The following is a 15,600-nucleotide window of genomic DNA, read 5'->3' on the forward strand; positions in this document are numbered from 1 at the left end:
TGTACTGTAAGTCTTGAAACTTTTGCGGTGTTTTTTTTTGCGGTGAACCTTGACTGCAAATGTCTCCCTTGTATGACTACTGGACTACAGAATTGTTTCAGCTGTGGAAACCTCTATTTTCCTCCTACCGCAAAATAAAACCACCACAAAAGTAAATGCATTTACGGTAGTTAGTCATAGAGATGCTTAATGTATTCAAACCGTCAGCATTTGACCTTCAGATGTTCTTTTTTTTGTTTGAGTCAAATCTGTATACAGCATTTTCTCTGCAAGCTTGATTATATATATACATATATATATTTTTTAGTGCTGGGAAGCCTTAAATCACTTTTTATGAAGTTCAAGTTTCAAATTTGGGGGGGTTGAGACATCTTTCAGTCAGAACTAACTCGCTAGGAAATATATTACTTATCTGAGGCAGATGTGAGCACTGGGTTGCAGAGATTAGGTCCAACAAAGGATGTCAATCAGACAAACCCTTATCAAGGATGTGTAATGGTATCATCCTTGTGCAAGCAGTTTTATCTGTTCTTATCATCAATTTGGTGTAAGTTGCACAAATGACCTTTACTTTTGCATATGTGCACATTTTCAGCCCAGTGATTAAATACGTTACCTCCAACTATGGTGACAATATGACCACAGCCAAACCACCATCATCACTATCATCTCCATATGCAGACAAAGCTTTTCTGAAAGATGCAATGTCAAGCTGGTGAAGAATTTAGCTTTTTGATTCTATAAGGCCTTATGAATGTATTTCCTTTCTCAAACATTTTAAGGTGAAAATATAGCGTGGACATCATAAGAGTGGAGAGAAAAACAGCTATATTCACTCCATAAAACGGAGTGCACCACGGCATAAACATGGTCATCAGGCACGTTTCTCCAGCTAGTAAGCATTTTTTTTTTTAATCCGAGAACAAATTAAATAAGAGTGACCTGCAGAGTGGTGTGGAAGTGTGGCTATGGTCAGACTGCCATTTTCAACATTTGTCAGGCAAAGAAACACCGGAAACGAACACTGATGCAAACATCTTCATGCTTTTTCTACTGATAAACATCACCGCGATGCACAGGTCATGTTTCCAATGTTTCTCACCTTTAACAAGTCCACAAATTGTCAATCAGCTGCCAGGAGACTTGTTTTAACATAGCACCATGTCATCTTTTTATTGGAAAGGTTTATCTTCTTCAATAACTTCAGCTTGCAACTTGAGGGGGGGAAAGTTTCTTGTTCATAAAACACATACACACCATGCCTGCACCTAAACATTCAATTCCACTTAATAATGCAGTGAGAACAAATGGTTGTGTCAAGGGTTAACACACCTAAGGGGTTAACAATCAGCTCATTCACGCCATCATAAATAGACCAGATATATATACCTTTGCATAGCTATGGTTAAATATGTCTACCCACACATCACAACTTGTGTACCATCTACCAGAGATGTAACCATAGAATAATTTTTTTTTACAATTTTCAATATTGAATGAGGTGGAGGTAGAATTCACACCCGGAATATATTACAGCTACTACCATATGTGCAATTGGTCCAACAGGTGAATTATGAACTGTACAAATAGTTTCTAGTGTCACCAAATAAAGCCCTTGTGATCTAAGTTGTTGTTTTTGCTGAGGGCATTAGTGGTAAAGTTGTTATGTTTGAAATTTGTCACAAATAACACTATACAATCACACTAGTTATCATACAGGGTTTTGAAATACATACATACATGGTTATACATAACAGTAAACGTAATTATATAAACTGTCAGTTCCACCCTTAACATAGGGCAACAAAAATTGAGAAATAAATGAGATGTTCAAAGTTATTTTCATTTTCCCTGAGAGCCCGAATTTGTTGGTATATAACAGAACATTTGTGCACACACTGTTTTTTCGAGGATTGTTTGTATCTTGTTTATGATAAGTCTCTGCTTAGACATGCATCACACAAACTGCTCCACACAACTGCCAGACTGATGCACTGCTTTTCCTAGACATACATCATCATGTTCAACAATTATTACTTACAGTGGGAAACTATAACAGTTTAAAATTCAGATGGATGGTTTATGATAGATGAAAACAAATACTAGGCTACACTGGGCCTGGGCCGAAGCCAATCACACTCTTGAGAAACAGGCTCAAACTGAAGAAACAGATGATAATCGCTTCAGCAGAGCCCAAGGCACAGACTTTAGCACCTGCCCTTGTTGACGCGGCCGCGCGGCTGCTTGCACATCAGCCCCCGGTTGCGGTTGTGGTGGGAAGCCCGGATCGGACGGCAGCTGGTCAGGTTGGCCCGCTGCAGGTTGGTCTTGCTGTACGCCTTCTTCTCGTGGCGCTCCTGGACCCGCTGAGCGTGCCGCTTCATCTTGGCCTGCTCGACGATGCCCACCCTGGCCGCGATGGCGGCGGCCCTCTGCGGCGGCCTGTGCACCACGTCTCTCCTCTGCTGCTGCCGTGGTCCGCTAGAGTCACTACTAGATTCCGTCGTTTCCCCCGAGCTATTGCGGGACGGCCGTTGGACGTAGACCGACATGCTCGGGTGCTCTATGAGCAAGTTCTCCATGGGGTTGGTTTCCATGGCTACGGGAGATTGGCCGCCGGCGGTGAAGCACGGAGGCGGGGTGACAAACCAGCTCTCTTCCACGGGATGGTTTTCGGGAATGCGAACCGGGGTGGTTGAAGTCGCCGGGACCTCGCCGGGCGATGATTGACTCAGGGCCTCCGTCTCCTTCTCCATTTGTTGTATATTCATGCCCGCTGCAGCAGAGAGAAGACAATAGTTTGAAACTTGTTCAGAAATAATAAAACTTGCACCAACTCAATATAAATGTAAAAGATCTGTCATTTGATTCACCTATGCAGAGCCTTGCCTGTGGCTGATACAATATACTAGTACCTTGTGGAGCTAACGTTGAGAATCGACTACAATAAAATATTTAGGCAATTTCTGATTGGCCGACAGCTAATTAGAGGCTACACCCAAAAAAGCCCGATTTAGCAGAGCCTCCTAAGGTATATTGTATAGGGCATGGGCGAGGCTCTGCAATGGAAAAGGAGAATTTTAGTCATACAAAGGAAACACTAAATTTGTTGCTTTAATACAGAAACTTTTCAGTGATTGTAGTTAGTCATTTTTTACAGTAAAAAGCCATCAGAATTAAAACATTGATAATTGGAGTCATGACAAAGACTGTTTTTTATATGGCAGCAAATTTGATTATACAACCTTCCTGAAGCTGTTGCAGTTAAGACAGTAGATATGGTTTTGTGCCACTGTGTCTTTTGTAAATAATGCATTAGCAATTTAATCATCATCAGCACTTAAGTCTGTAATGTAAATATTTGTGTACTGAAGTTCAAATAATTGCATGAATATGAATGCTGTCTTATCTTGTCTAACAATCAAACAGTTCCAATTTGGTGTAATAACACCACAGGGTCAATTAAACATGCTAAGGCCTGAGAGAAAAAATGTTGTGTTTCCGGTTCCCGACCGAGTCTAGCAAAAACCTGCCAATTGTAGCCATTTTTGTGTCGGCTGCTAGCAAGGGATATCTGAGTGATGAAAATGCTGTGGATTAATTATTGTTTTCAAACATTTCTCCTAATTTCTGCTGCAAAGGAACATTGTGCTTGTACTATAATGTATATCTCTGCATAATGTCCTTGATCTGTGTAACATGAAATGATATTGAAAATATGTGTCCTGATGTATTTCAGTTTTACATTTTTACACTGTATTTGCTGGATCACTAAAATCTAAAGAATCGCTACAAGTACCTACTCACTGACCCTAGTTTTTTTCCAGACCGTAGTTGGATACACAACATTTAGTTTTTCTACCACCATTAAAATTTGCTACAATCATCACCACAGCTTGTTGTAGACAATTACACCCAACAAATGAATGTATGAATATTTCATTTTCATGTAGTCATGAACTTGTTTCTTTTGACACATTTTCATCAACCAGCAATATTTTCCATTTTGTGAAACCAATTTCATTAGACCAATGTTGCGGCTGGCAAGGGGTCATTAGCTTATGTAATAAGGGAGTCAGATAAGTACATTGTAGCTTTTGGTAATTGCATATCCCAGGTATGCAACGATTCTTGTATTGGATATTATTATATGATCACTAGTATTGTATCGGTTTTGATGCTCAGTCTCTGTGAACCAATTTTCTGCACGTGAACAATTTGTGCATGAACAAAATGAAGTCCCTAAAATGTGTCAGAAAATGTGACGCTGTGATATGATTTTTCATCTGTTATAAAATCCCTTGGGAATTATCTAATTGACCTGTAGATTTTTCAGGTGCCAGTTTTTCATATGCAGATTTTCATGCACACAAAACCTCAACCCATCTTTACCTCAAATGAAAGCATCTGAGGTTTTTTTTTGTGAAATGTGTAAACAGTACTAACCAGGTAGTTCAACTAGCACCCAGTCATCATCCAGTGTGGAGGTCCGCAGGTCGCAGGCACCGATCTCCTCCTCACTGGCACCGAACAGTAGGCTCGTCACAGCGTTGAACATCTTGGCACAGCTAACTTGTACTTAAACTCACACAATGCAGAATATCAGAACCTGGGAAAGAGAAACAGGAACATGAAGTCAACGGTTGATGATTAGTAATGAATTGTAAGTACTGGTATTGATTATTCCATAGTACTCATTGACAAACAAAACTATGCATAAGATTCCAAAAATAAAGTCTGATTGATGACAAATTCTACCACCTCTGACCTGTTCTTTCTGCCACTCTAGGTCTGACCTTTGCGTCATCTTCCTGTCACTCTATTATCATGTAGTTACACACCTTCGAATTCCCAAACAAAAAGGCACAGCATATAGACTATATTTTTACATGGAGTCCATGATATGGTAAATGCTTTACATTTTGCTTATTTCATAATACAAAAGATCCTATTGCTTAAATTAATTAAAGATCAAGCATATCATGACTGACGATGAGTAACCCTAACAAAAAATGTACTTTTCTAGATTAGTGCCCTTACTGATATTCTCCACTTGGACCAGCAGTAACTTTCAAACCAAATGAAAATCCACAGCTGTTGCATCTGTGGAGTTGTTTATGACAAACTGTGACCAACAAAAGACCTGGAGTGATTGCATCTGATTGCACAACATACCTACAATACCATTTGGTATGCCTAGCCACTCCCTGCCAATACATGTAAAGATCTGGATGATGTAACACCTGGTCAAGGCAACACTCTTCACACCAACCCCTGATTGGTTGAAGCTTGAACAAATATGGCTGCTGAAATATCATCCGAAACCTTCTGGGAAATTTATCCTTGGGGAGGGCTTTAAATATTGCATGCTCTGGCAGATCGTTACCTCGGTAAGCTCAGGCCTTGAACTGTTTTGCTTTTGGTACAGCTATATATATATATACTTGGAGTGGATTCTTGGCAAACAACCTTCTAAAGCCTACTACCTATTGGATTATATGCTTTACAAGAGATCAAAACAAAACATGTATATTCGGCCTAAGCCACGTAAATCTAATTACTTAGATGTGTAACAGATATAACACATAATTTTTTAAAAACTTTTATCAATTTGCATAGCTACCATTCTTTCCTTATCCTTGATGCTTTTTAAAACATTTTTCTTTTAACAGACCAGTGTAAATCTATTTGCCTCCTTTATCATTTTTAAACGATGGAGCAAAAAAGATGGAGCCCGCGATAATAACAAAGGATGGTACCCAGGCCACAGTGCAAATGCATTGCAGGAATAATTCTCCTGATCTATAACTTCTATCATAACAATCTGTTAAACAGGTTATAAAATTTGCATGGCCTTACAGGGATACTGTGCAGCTCCATGTCGATAATTATAGTACATGTATACCAGAAATCTCAGAGGACAAATAGGTATGTATGACTATCTCTTAGTTAGCGTAATATATTGGCCGCTGACTACTATGATCACAACCAAAACTCCTAAGGTTTATGAATGTTATTGTAGAGGTTTTATTTTTGAACATGTATTGAACTAACCAAAATTTTGATCACATGATCTGGCAACAACCTGTATCACAAATAGCCCTTGGGAACAAGAGTACTCTCATTCCCAGGGCTGTAAAACAACAATGGAAGTAAGTCCTCTAGACCATCTGTCACAGTCCTTGTCTTTTATTTCTGTTTTGCAACAACATGAGTAGCAGATATTTTTTTACAGCTAGTCAAAACTGCCCAAGAAGACCACTCCTAACTGAGAAAATCTGGTCTATGTGGACAGGCGGTCTTAATGCTTGTGTCAATATTATGGATGGAGGGAAATTATCTAAGCTTGGGACCATCGAAAAGTGGTCACAATGGCCGATGGTGTAGAGGTGGTCACTTGCAGAGGTTTGATTGTATGTACATGCTAAATGATTTTGTAAGTGTCATGAAATTCTGACAATATCCCCCTGAGGCCGAAACACGTCAATGAAAATTTCTGTATCGATGATATTTTCACACTAGATGTGTGCAGTTGGTTGTAGTCCTGCTTTACAAATGACAGATACACAAGTCAACCAAAAAAGCAGCTTATCTATATTCCCATTTCCCCAGTACCATGCCTCATTGGGCGGCCAAATAAACACCTGGGGCTACATCCTATAATACAGAGTTGTCTGTGGAAAATTCTGCATAGCCTCTACCAGGCTCCGCGGATCGCTGGGAAAATAGCAGAAATTCTCCAAATAGAGTGAATTGTATGAAGGGAGTTGGCTACGGAGAGAGGGTCCAATATGAATGAAACCCTTGATGGCCAAAGACGTCCCCTGGCAAATATTCTCCCTATAGCCGGCATGGTTAGTCTGGTAGAGACTAGATTCTGCACGCAAACACGTCATTATTCATACATTGATATATGAAGTGATCTATCACATTTTATGATGCAAAAAGGCCCCAATGTATTGAGCTGACAAAAAATATGAAAATGGTTTATGATAATCGTAATAGTCTCACCATTACATCAACACAAGCTCAAGAAAACTGTGACCTTATTAACTAGGAAGAGAGTCCAGGAATGCTAACCTGGTAGTAATGCCTATGATTATAAGAAACAATTTCATTATTGCAGGGGTAATACTGTAAATCTTTAAATGTTTGCAGTGGTTTTATTTTCGGTGTTTTGCTGTGACTTCTCCACTGTGAATTCATGACACAGCGAATATGCATCTTCAATGTATGACCATCTTTTCTTCCCTCGGTTCCTACCGTAAAATTAAGTCCTCGGAAAATATAAGTGAATTTACGGCAAAAAGAACTCCAGCTCAGCTGTGCTAAATGGACCAATCATAAGCCCTATGACCATTATGACAGCAGTTAATGAATGCAATAATTATCCATGACAGACAACCAAATGTTTTCCGATGAAAAAAAAACGATGCACTGACATACCATATTTTCTTTCCATTAAGTCTAACTTTAACATTTATGAGATTATTGAAAAATCTAAATTCTTTTTTTTTTGGCGCTAGATCATTTATTTCAATATCTTCTCTCAGTCTTGTTCCCAGGTCCTGAAATGGAGTCTATAGGTTGAGTGGGAAAAGGCAGCAAAGAATCAGTTTAACTACATAATGTTAGAACAGCTGGTAGAGGCGGTGGGAAAAGTTGTCATTCCAATTTTCCACTCACTTGTCATGTAAAGAACCCCAAGGCCAAATTTCAATTGTAGAGTAGAGTGTCCCACCCAAACTTTGGAATTTAGGGCGTAGTTACCTCGTAGCTCGCAAAAATATGGGCCAAAAAGTTGTGTATTTATCTAGCTTTAACCAGATACAGCATTAGTGTCAACATTCTTAGAAGAAGATAATGATCTCCCCATCCAACCTCTGCTTGGAGAGCAAGGGGACCTACTGTAAAATAGGAAATGTTTGTGGTTGTTTTATGTTTATAGTTTCTGCAGTGACCTCTTTTAAACCACTGCAAAAAATTTTGTTATGTTTTCTGCCCGTGTAACCCTTTCTTTTCAACAACAAATGTAAAACCACTGCAAACGCTCCATTTTTGTGAAATTAGATCTCTGCAAACATTTTTTCTTTTACAGTACTTGTTCTATTTTGGGGCTGGTGAGTCTCTGTGGGCGGGGCTAGTGGTGATTGACAGCGAGTTGCTGGGTGCCACTGGCTATCACTGTTTACCTTCAGTATGCTGACCTGCTTTACTGGCTATATCAGGTACAGTATGCTGAGTGTCAGCTGTCAAGATTACAAAAGGGCCTCAGACTGCAGCAACAAGCAGGGTTTAGGCATGTCCAGCTGGGTGGATATTCTGTTTATTTAAAACTGAATGCTAGAGAAAGCCCAGTTTGTACTGGGCACACCTTGCAGAACAGCAAGTCCAGACCTGTGTCTGTGGACCTGTCAATACCCAAGAGGGGAAGACCTAATGGTATGCAAAACACGCCCTGGAGGGCAGTTTGCCCTAGTCAAGTATACTACAGTATAGTTCCAAATCTGCAAGCAGACGTTTGGATACAGCTTGTTGAGTGTATTTGACATCTTTTGAGGTGTTTCTTCACCAGTTGTTGTCAGTTTGGCTGGCTGACGAAAAATAGAAAGCCCGATGAGCCCATTATGAACACCTAAAAATATGTCAAAACAAGCCAGAGCTGAACCTGCTTGGAGAGCACCAAATCTAGGGTAAAGTTCAAACACAACAGCAACAAAAATGTCTGAGTGAGAAAACATTCGTGAGTGATCCTGCAAATAAGATGAACTGCTTGTTTGATTAAAAATTTGGTCTTGGGTTATATGACCAAAATTTTATAAAAAGATTTTTCCCATGCAGGTAAACAACCTGTTCCCGCGAGATTTACTTTGATTTGACAGAATATTAGCTGGTGAACACTCAGATCGTTATGCACCCTGGACAATCGAATATTGTCACGTCACAGAAAGAGCTTCAGGTACAGCTTGTTGCTAGGTTCTTGACCTGACGCTGAACGCTGTTGATGTTTGACAAAACCCTTGCATCATCTGCTCATTTGCATAAGAATGTCCTACCGCTCTAGGGTTTCACAACAAACGATTGGGCAACATCTTGAGAAGGGTAGCAACGTACTCGGGCAAGACACAACCTTGATTTATGTACTAATCCGTTCACACAACAGCCCTCCAGTTATGTGTTTAGTATGCTTGACTACGTGAACTATGGTATCGTACATAGTTCTTGGAAATAAAATGGTTGCGTGACGTTTTAAACCATCCTGTTTTAGTAAGTACGCCCCAAAAAAGGCGCGGAACGCCCACACCCAGTTTTAACGGACTGGAACTGGCGTACAGTAATATTTTAGTAACAAGGCCCACCATTTTTCAAGGGCAACATATCAACTGGACGCTGAAGGTCAAAGTTCTAACCCTGTGTGGTCACTAACCTGGGGAAAAACAAGCGCGGGCGGATGTAAACAACGAACAAGCCGGGAAAATAACGACCGTTTTCAACAACATAATTTAACAAGGTTGACTGATTCCCCCTTTTTAAACCAAACAATTCGTCTAGGGAACTAGAACCAGTCTGCTTCTACTAAAGCGATCAGGGGTTTAAACCAGATATATTTTCTGGCAGCTACGGGAGGCCAGGGCCTTTCCAAGGCAAAGCCATATCAGTAACGTCACTAAATAGGGCAAATTGCCAAAAAACATACAAACAAACCAGAAATTTGCTGGCCAGCGCTTGGGCGCCAGGTTGTTTTCTCGTGAATCTTACTCCCCACAATCAAGCTACATGAAATGGTACTATTTGACGCCTCTCAAACCACATATGGGAGATTCCCCAGAAAATTTTTTAACGATTTTTGGGCGCCGCCAACCGACGGAATATTCCACCCGAATCCACATCCAGGTGCCGGTTGTGAAAGGTTCGAATCTTGAAACAGAACTCACCTGAAAAACGGAATATTCCTCCTCACAGTGACACCAACAGATTCTTAGTAAGGCAGAGCAGCTGTTTTGGTAACTTGAGGTAGATAGAAAGGTGTGCAAAGACGAAATTTGACGACGTTTTGGGCGGTTAATTCACGGGGAAATTTTTCGCAGCAGCTCTATTGACGTCCTGTCAGTAGTTTTGTTGTGGCTTGCAGAATCAGCTGATTGCTAGTGACGTCACAAACCATATATGGACTTATGAGGGCGGAGCCAAATGGCTGGACTGACCAATCAGAGGAAAGTATCGGAAAAAGACCTGTCAATGTCTTTAGGTAGCTGACCGCTGTCCATGTGCTCAATGCATGATCAGCTGCTGCTATTGCAAAACGTTCCCGTCCCCATTATATTGTTCTCACAGACCAGGTCAGACGGGTTCAAACAGTTGCCCAAGACGGTACACGTTCTCACAACAAATCCTCGGGCCCCCAGCCAAATCATCTCAAGGAAAATATAATTTCATGAAGCTAGCCTTGTAGTAGAGGTTGGGTCTAGAGCAAGCCAACTTCCAAGCAGGTTTTTGGCGCATAACCTGGTTGATATATTTTGACAAACGGGGTAGCCTGACGAATCGCGCTCCTAGTGGCCAGCCGGTCCTGTAACCGGCTGGGGGTCAGTAACCTCCAGCCGAGAGCTTGTGTAAATACAGGCTAACAAACGGGGCAGTCACTCACTCTCTACGTCTACTTGGAGATAGCCCGCATGTCAGAACACGGGTCAGGGATTTGTCATTTTGTGGTTCGTCCGTAAGTAGGTCAAAGGTGTAACTCTATGCAACGGCTGATGTGATTGGCTAATGTTTGCTCCAAGCTCCAGGCTAGGCTTCCTTCGAAGCGATGATGCAAGAAAGAGAAGCCCTATGGGACAGACTAAGGGGATCGTAGGGAAGGGGGTGAACATTACGAGGACAACCCGCCAATGAAGGTTTTGAGGGAAAACGACTGTAGTTACTGTACCCGAGCAAGAGACCTTACTTAGAGATAGAAACTTTATTGACGCAACAAAAAGTACAGCGACTTTCGTACATTGAAATAGAAAGTAACGTACTACAAAATAGAAATAGAAAAGAAGATTCAAATTTCTACTTACTTAGCAGTAAAGGCTAACATTATCAAATCTTTAGTATCGTATCTTGTTACAATCAGGCGGGACTAAACGTAGGTCTTCAGACTTTCCGTATCAGTTTTTTTCAGGTATTGACCTATTAATGCATTGTGAGAGCTGTCACATAAACGTTAGAAAATAGTGAACGTTATTCAAATCTGTTTATGGTATCGAGTCTTACTCTCAAAGCAGAGCATGGGTTTCGGCTGGTTTTTGACGTGTTTTAGGCGTTTTTGTCGGGCTTTCTATTTTGTCATCTTTTTTTTGTATTGCCAACCCACAAAAAAAGATGACAAAGTAGAAAGCCCGACAAAAACGCCTAAAAACACGTCAAAAACCAGCCGAAACCCATGCTCTGCTTGGAGAGTAATCGAGTCTCTCTTGACAAAGTGGAATCATGCATGACATATTCCGCTGTCATAACAATAATGACCTTCAAATTGATCCTTATGCCCCTTTCTGTAGTTAGATAATCGGGTGTCATCACCAAACCAACACGCGATGTTTAGCAGTATTTACTACCATGTCACAAGCCACACATGGTCCGAGAGAAGTTCTGTGCCAGTTATCGGTGAACCAGAAATGGTCCCACAGAAAACCAGCAACAGGTGTCAACAATCCCAAGGACCCGGTATGCAAAGGCCATGGCCAAAGCCAAGTATCTTGCCACTACTGTAGCCAAGGGTAGACCTTCCCGTGTATACAGTATAGCTTCTTGGAGCAGGCGTTCTCGGGGCTTTGCTGGTGAAATTACAACCATAGAATTCTAAGTAATAAACATAAATCTAGTATTGATGTAAGGACAATGTGTTAACTGTCCAAAGTAGTCTACAGACAAATGATGGTTAAGTCACTATGTTTGTGCCGCCACTTGCTTGACGCGATGGAAGAGAACAATGTTGGTCTGTGAATTTCCCCGACATGCACGACACGGCACCCTAGCGACCCCCGCACCGTGGCGTTCACGTGATAAACGCATGGCCATTACTTAGTATGTTTTGCCGTGCAAAAATTAACCTCCGGTGCGGGGGTCGCTAGGTTATATCAAACCTTCCTAAAACTGGCAAGAGTTTCAAACCTAGAACCACCATGGACAGTCTGAATATTAAAGAAAGGTTTAACGTCAGCTACTTTTAAAAGATACTAGCTATCGTGTAGTTAGAAAAACATGATGAACTACGCGCTGTCGAATTACACATGAAATACGTCATACATGACGATTCCGTGCAACTTGTTGTTACCGGTTCAGGAGTTTATTCTGTTATGTCGCTGGACGTAAACCTTTTTCATTGTTTTGTATAATAGAGAGAAATGGCTAAGGATCATACTTATTAAGTTTTTTTATTGCTCATGAGAACAGGCTTTGGCATACTAGTAATACACCGCGACATGTGGACATGACCTAGCCTGGAGTCCAGCCTATTTAGCTTCCGTCCGCTACCCAAGGGGTCCGTGTATGTACCGAAATACACGAAATACACGTCCGAAATACCGAAATACATGTACACATGAAGATGGCAGAAATATACCGAAATACAGTATGGTTTGATGAGATAACATCACAGGTTGCTATGTGCCGGCATAAGATAATATGTCTATAGCCCTGGCGACAAGAAAATGACAGAAAATACTTCGTGATCCCATCGCGGCCGGTCGCCGCCATCTTTCTTACCATACGCCATGATGTTTGTTTTTAGTGGTATCTTCTTCTGTCAGTCATTTACACAAAATGGTGGTGAGAAATGGTGGTGAATGATGTCACGTCATTGTCTAGACTGTACCATGGGAGTCCAGACACCGTGTATCGGCGCGCTACCGAGCGCCGCACGCGCGCTCAAGCTTTCCCGGCCCACCCTCACGCTGCCCCCGAAGACCGACTCCGCCCCAATCTCCGCTGTAAACCCAGCAGCGTGAGGGTAGGCCGGGAACTCGGAGAAAAGATACCACTAAAAACAAGATGGCGGCGGTCGGCCGCGCTGGGATCGCGAAGTATTTTCTGTCATTTTCTTGTCACCAGGGCTATATTGTCTTATGCAGGCACATAGCAATCTGTGATGTTATCTCATCAAATCATGCTGTCTTTCGGTAGATTTCTGCCATCCTCATGTGTATTTCGGTATTTCGGACGTGTATTTCGTGTATTTCGGTAAATACACGGACCGCCGGCAGCGGTGCTTGGGTAGCGCAGCGGAGCTAGGGTAAATAGGATGGATTGGAAGCTAAATAGGATGGATTCCAGGCTAGACGTGACCCAAACTGGATGTAAACTGGTCTTGCACGTAAATGATCGTAAATAGGTCATGTTATGTTACCTCTTCGTACCTGTCATACATAATGTAGCTGATGTAAGTCATCAGAACTGTACCATTGACCAAGGACATTATGTCCTTGCTGAATGGAGTTTAAACTGTAAACGCCAACACAATAAATTGGACTTACCCAAATTTTCGACTGATCAGCTCCAGTCTTTGTCAAGGAATGAACAATCCACTGCTTCGTTATGCAGATGAGACACGTGACTCGGTGAGCATATGTTACATAAAGTCTATGGCGCCCCCCGTCTCTGTCGAGGGATGGTTGTAAAGCCCGGATGTAGATGGACTCCTTAATCCCTCTTGCAAAAAGGTCTGATTCTGTATCCAAGATTTAACTTGTTAATGTCCAGGTGACTCAATGTGTATGTGTTGAGACACTTCAGAAGTGGTTGTGCTCGGACGTTTGTGTTCGTAGAAGTGGGTCTTGAGTGAACGTTCAGTCTCTCCAATCATCCAATGTAAGTTTCTTTGCACTGGTCTCTGATGTTCTGGCCTTGACACGGAATGTAGTAAACAATCCCGCACTTGTCCTCCCTGGGTGTTTTGTTTAAAACTCCATTCAGAATGACTTCTAGTACTACCAACACAGATGAACTTTCAAGTGAATTATGTCCTTGCATTGACGTTATAGGATTTGGGGCGCAACATTTTCTAGATCTGTTTTGGGAAATAGGTAATGATGACAATGATATATGGGATGTTCCTGTAGCTCAATTGGTAGCGGCTTCGCAGTTGAGCCTCCTGTTTCCAATTAGTTGGATCCGGGAGACCCCGGACCGATTCCCGGGAAGGGTATCCTTGTCGGAGCTGCACGTCTTTCGGAAGAGACGAAAAATGGGAGTCCCGTGTTCGAGGAGGTGCCTCGAGTACATTAACAACAGCCTCATTACTCCCATGGGTACCTGGTGAATTATATCATTGTGTATCTCGCGAATTATATCATTGTCAACGGAACAAAATGTTCTTGCGCAGGCATCCCTACGATGATAATGGTATGGCCCTACCAAACCCGGAAGTCTTACCCGGAAGTGATCGTCCATTGGCAAGTGCACATTGGGGCCATTGCGCGGCGCGCGGGACTTCCCCTGTACAAAGGTCTACGAACGTATACACCAGAAAAATCCCAAAGCTTTTGATACTTACCTGGTTACTTCTAGCGGACCATGCCATAAAGAAGTGCTGAGAGGAAGAAAGACAGACGTGGACGACGGTGTCTTCCGATTACCTTGTCTAGAGAGAGACAACGTCAACGAAAATTAAAGTTTCCGGCCAAGACCTCAGGTGGTATGACATTTTGTGCTTGCAGTTACAAGGTTTATATGTTATGATACTCTTGCCTCAATTGAAGACTTTCGCTTTTGCATAGTACATACAACATATATATGTTGCCTTTTGCCACGATCCAAGGATGTAGGCATGAATGACTCAGTGATATATTAATAGGTATAACGTTATGTTAGAATTCCAGCTCATGATATATTTGTCGTCCGTGATACCCTTGATCTAAATAAACAATGAACACAATCTTGTGTGGGGACATACGTTATTGCGATGTTCGAATAACTATCTAATACTGAATGTCAAAATCCTTCTAAGTTAGTGATTGGCATTGCAATGATGTGATGATGAGTCAGCTGGTACTATGCCAAATTGATATGTACTGACGTGTTAGTACAGTGGCAAATGTAGGTCAGAATGCTGCACATTTGGCATAGCCAGTATTTGGTACCAATAATACCTTCTGAAGTTCATCAATGAGATTATGTGTTTGGGTATCGTTTGTCATTGATGGATCTTAAATGATATTTGATAGGTAGGTAGGGGTCGGGAAAACAAAGGTCCAGTTCGATAATGGGCCTCCTAGTGGCATTCTATAGCACTGCAGTGGAACTTATAGTTTTGATGTCTCGTGTTGTGGACATGCTAAAATAATTTTGATTTTTGGGAGGGAGAGACTTAGAGGTGGTGTAGGTTTAGGCCCCCTAGCAGCTTGTTTTAAACTACGGGGGCCGATTTTGTTATAGACTTTGGAAGAAAATAACTCAAGAAGGAGTTGACAGATCATTATGATTTTTGGTATGTTTGAACTTTGAAAGGTATTAAACTGTTTTAGCAATAACAGCCCAGACCTTGACTCACTCAGTGCTTGAGGAATTGATGGGAACGGAAAACAACTTCCATTATTTTTTCCTTTCTTTCTAATTTCT

The 15,600-nt window shown here is 41.5% G+C and overlaps 1 protein-coding gene across 2 annotated transcripts; it reads right to left on the reverse strand.

Annotated features, from left to right (window-relative positions):
• Window positions 1-1,143: 1,143 nt before the first annotated feature.
• Window positions 1,144-13,575, reverse strand: LOC136438617 (tumor protein p53-inducible nuclear protein 1-like). Of its 2 annotated transcripts, none has more exons than XM_066433504.1 (3): window positions 13,518-13,575; window positions 4,447-4,609; window positions 1,144-2,776 (listed from the first exon to the last, which is right to left on the reverse strand). In XM_066433504.1, the coding sequence occupies exons 2-3, from the start codon at window positions 4,556-4,558 to the stop codon at window positions 2,208-2,210; spliced, it is 681 nt and encodes a 226-aa protein (XP_066289601.1). In that variant the 5' UTR covers window positions 4,559-4,609; window positions 13,518-13,575; the 3' UTR covers window positions 1,144-2,207. The 2 variants fall into 2 exon arrangements, with proteins under 2 accessions (XP_066289601.1, XP_066289600.1); XM_066433503.1 differs by lacking the exon at window positions 13,518-13,575 and adding an exon at window positions 9,936-10,145.
• Window positions 13,576-15,600: the final 2,025 nt, after the last annotated feature.

The sequence above is a fragment of the Branchiostoma lanceolatum genome, chromosome 7, assembly GCF_035083965.1.
Source record: "Branchiostoma lanceolatum isolate klBraLanc5 chromosome 7, klBraLanc5.hap2, whole genome shotgun sequence".
NCBI lineage: Eukaryota > Metazoa > Chordata > Leptocardii > Amphioxiformes > Branchiostomatidae > Branchiostoma > Branchiostoma lanceolatum.

Bases quoted from the DNA above. Each gene is read 5' to 3' on its own strand.
- LOC136438617 (XM_066433504.1), bottom strand. From the start codon at position 4,558: ATGTTCAACGCTGTGACGAGCCTACTGTTCGGTGCCAGTGAGGAGGAG. The intron at 2,777-4,446 runs GTTAGTACTGTT...TCTCTGCTGCAG, and splicing joins GGTGCTAGTTGAACTACCTG to CGGGCATGAATATACAACAA.